The 2,996-nt window shown below is 27.1% G+C and overlaps 1 protein-coding gene across 1 annotated transcript; it reads left to right on the forward strand.

Annotated features, from left to right (window-relative positions):
- Positions 1–207: 207 nt before the first annotated feature.
- LOC125853181 (phosphoglycerate mutase-like protein AT74H) lies at positions 208–704 on the forward strand (the record flags this gene model as incomplete). Its single annotated transcript, XM_049532849.1, has 1 exon — positions 208–704. A coding segment is annotated over exon 1 (451 nt), but the record flags the coding sequence as incomplete, so codon positions are not given.
- Between the last annotated feature and the right edge of the window lie 2,292 nt (positions 705–2,996).

Genomic DNA, 2,996 nt, shown 5'->3' on the forward strand with positions numbered 1-2,996 from the left:
ATGTTTTCGGCAGGTCCATTGTTTATTATGGCACGGTCAACTGTTGTTCCTTTGAATAACAAAAAACACAGCATGCTACAGCTATAATGGTCGCTAATTAATTATTTATGCCTAAGCCCATGTGTTTTTCCTTTCAATAAACCAAAATTGTAATGATAGAGCACGTATATATGTTGGTCATCATCATTAGGTTTAGAGAANTACAACATGTATAATAAATAGATGAATGGAGGTTGAAGTTTGAGCAAGACAAATGGGAAACAACAATAGCAATAACAGAAGTAAAGAGAGGCGATGGCCGAAGAGGATCATACTGGTGCGCCATGGTGAAAGTGAAGGTAACGAAGACAAAAATGTGTACACCGCCGTACCTGATCATAAAGTGCAACTTACAGAGAAAGGCAAACAGCAAGCCAAAAATGCTGGAGAGGTTATCCGAAGCGTGGTTGGAAACTGCAAAGTTTATTTTTATGTATCTCCATTCTTGCGCACTCGTGAGACATTGAAAGAGATAAGTGAATCGTTTTCTAGCAACGAAATCATTGGGGTAAGAGAAGAATGCAGGTTAAGAGAAATGGACTATGCTAAATTTCAGAATACAGAGAAGATGGAGGAGTATAAGAACGAACGAGAGAGATATGGCAAGTTCTTCTACCGCTTTCCCCATGGAGAATCCGCTGCCGATGTCTACGATCGGGTTTCAGGTAACTTTTTATTCAACTCATCACTTTTTCTAATACATACTCCACTCCCTCTGTCCTATTTTATGTGAGATAGTTTGATTCGATACGAAGCTTAAGAAAGAAAGGGAGACTTTAAAATTTATGGTCCAAAATTAATGATATAAATTTGTGTGATTGTAAATCATTTCATTATGGGTTTGTTTGGAAAGTCGCCTGGTAATTGGAATTGGTATAATTACTAGAGTTGTAATTATCAGCCTAGTAATTACACCGACATGTTTGGTTGCCACAATGTAATTACCCATGTCTTGTTTGGATGCCACAGTATAATTACACATGTTTTGTTTGGATACACAATTGCAATTATAATATTATATTAAATTTTAAAAAATATAAATTAATTATTTAAAATTTATACTAGACAAATAAGAAACTATATAAATGATATTAAATTAAATATTTAAGATATATATTATTTTTTTGAAAATATATTAATTAATAAACATGCGTTCTTAACTAATATTATGAAAAACTAATTGATTTATATTTTTTCAAATTAATATATTTCAATTGAATTGATCATAAAAACTAAAAGTATGAAGTATCTACTAACATTGTGAAATGCATGTTTGATAAAAAGATTAATATATAAATAAAATGTCATAAATTATTAAAATGTTTGACAAAAAGATAATCTATCATGTCTAATTAAAAAATAACTTGCAATGTGAATTCAATATTACTAAAACAAATGAAACTGAAAATATAACATAAGTTATAAATTCAAAACAAAAAAATTAACATAATACTTTTAACGCAAATTTCAATATAGCATACATAAATATGATTTTTTAAAAAGAAAAAAGAAAACGTAAGTCTATAACCTTACTTAACAATAAATTCCATTTTAATTTAAAAATTAGAATACTAATAGAATTATGCTAATGAGAAAATAAGCATGGCATAAAGAAATAGATAATACGAAAAAATTGCATAGAATCACATGAAGTAAGGTTGAGAACGAGAAGAAAATGAAATATAATTATATAAAATAAAAAACAAACTTTTAGAAATTTTTAGAATAATAAAAAAAAGAACTTAAAATAATAGAAGTAAAAAAATTAAAATTAAAAAATAGAAATAAAAAAAAAAGTAATCAGTTGATAATTACACCATGTAATTACCAATAATTCACAGCCAAAGAATTGGAAAGTGTAATTATCCCCTGTCAATTACATCAATTATCTGTTGATCAAGTAATTACTTGTCCAACCAAATAGGACAAACATTGTAATTACACCAAATCAAATTACCAGGGTGTCCTTCCAAACAAGCCCTAAGGGTAAAATAAATATTTTATAGTTAAATTGTTACTTAATATAGAAATATGTCATTTTTTTTTAGACTTGCTAAAAAGAAAAGGAAGTCACATAAATTGAGACAGAAGGAGTATTTATTTGTAATTTCGCCAGCTTTCAATTCAATTAATTTATTTCAGTTGCTTTTTATGTAGTTGATTAACTTTCTAGCCAAGTAAATCCGATGATTTGTGCGGATTGTTCCCGTTATTTTTATTTTAACAAACGCATACAACTTTTGCTTCTTTCTCACTTTATGTGACATGAATGAATTTGAATTATGAATACTAAATTATCCAAATTTTATTAAACTCTGAATATAAATTTTCTAACTTAAGAAGATTATATATTTAGAAATTATATAAAAATTATAGTAAATAAAATAATAATTAATAATTCAATATATTTAAAGTGTATATGAAAAAAAAATATTTCACTCTCCAATATTAACTGGATCTCCATCAAATAAAGTAATAATGAGGGATGTGCTATCTATTTAACCCTCCATTTATGTTACACAGTATGAATTGACACAACCTGTAGGAATTATTTATTTTTGAAGCATATAATTTTAAATTATGTCATTACATCAATATAGTTGTATAACTTTTGAACTTCTGGGGTTAAAAATGATACAATGTAAATGTTTTTTTTTATAAACATTCCTAAATTTGACATAAATTATTACTTTAGTCCCCTAACTATTGACAGTCTTAAAAACACTCCTCTACTTGAAGGACTAAAGTAATAATTCATTTCAAATTTAGGAGTGTTTTCAATACTTATCTCTTGAAAAATTACTATATATTAGAAGAGTCTAGGATTTACTACCATTGTACCAATAAAATCATTACAAATGTCCAATACTTACTATATAAAATATATAAGTGGGCCCCACCTCCTTCCACTTAAATAATATTTTTCAATCTTATCATGATAAAAGTTGAATTTATTA

This window comes from Solanum stenotomum, unplaced genomic scaffold (assembly GCF_019186545.1).
Source record: "Solanum stenotomum isolate F172 unplaced genomic scaffold, ASM1918654v1 scaffold9876, whole genome shotgun sequence".
In the NCBI taxonomy this organism is placed as follows: Eukaryota; Viridiplantae; Streptophyta; class Magnoliopsida; order Solanales; family Solanaceae; genus Solanum; species Solanum stenotomum.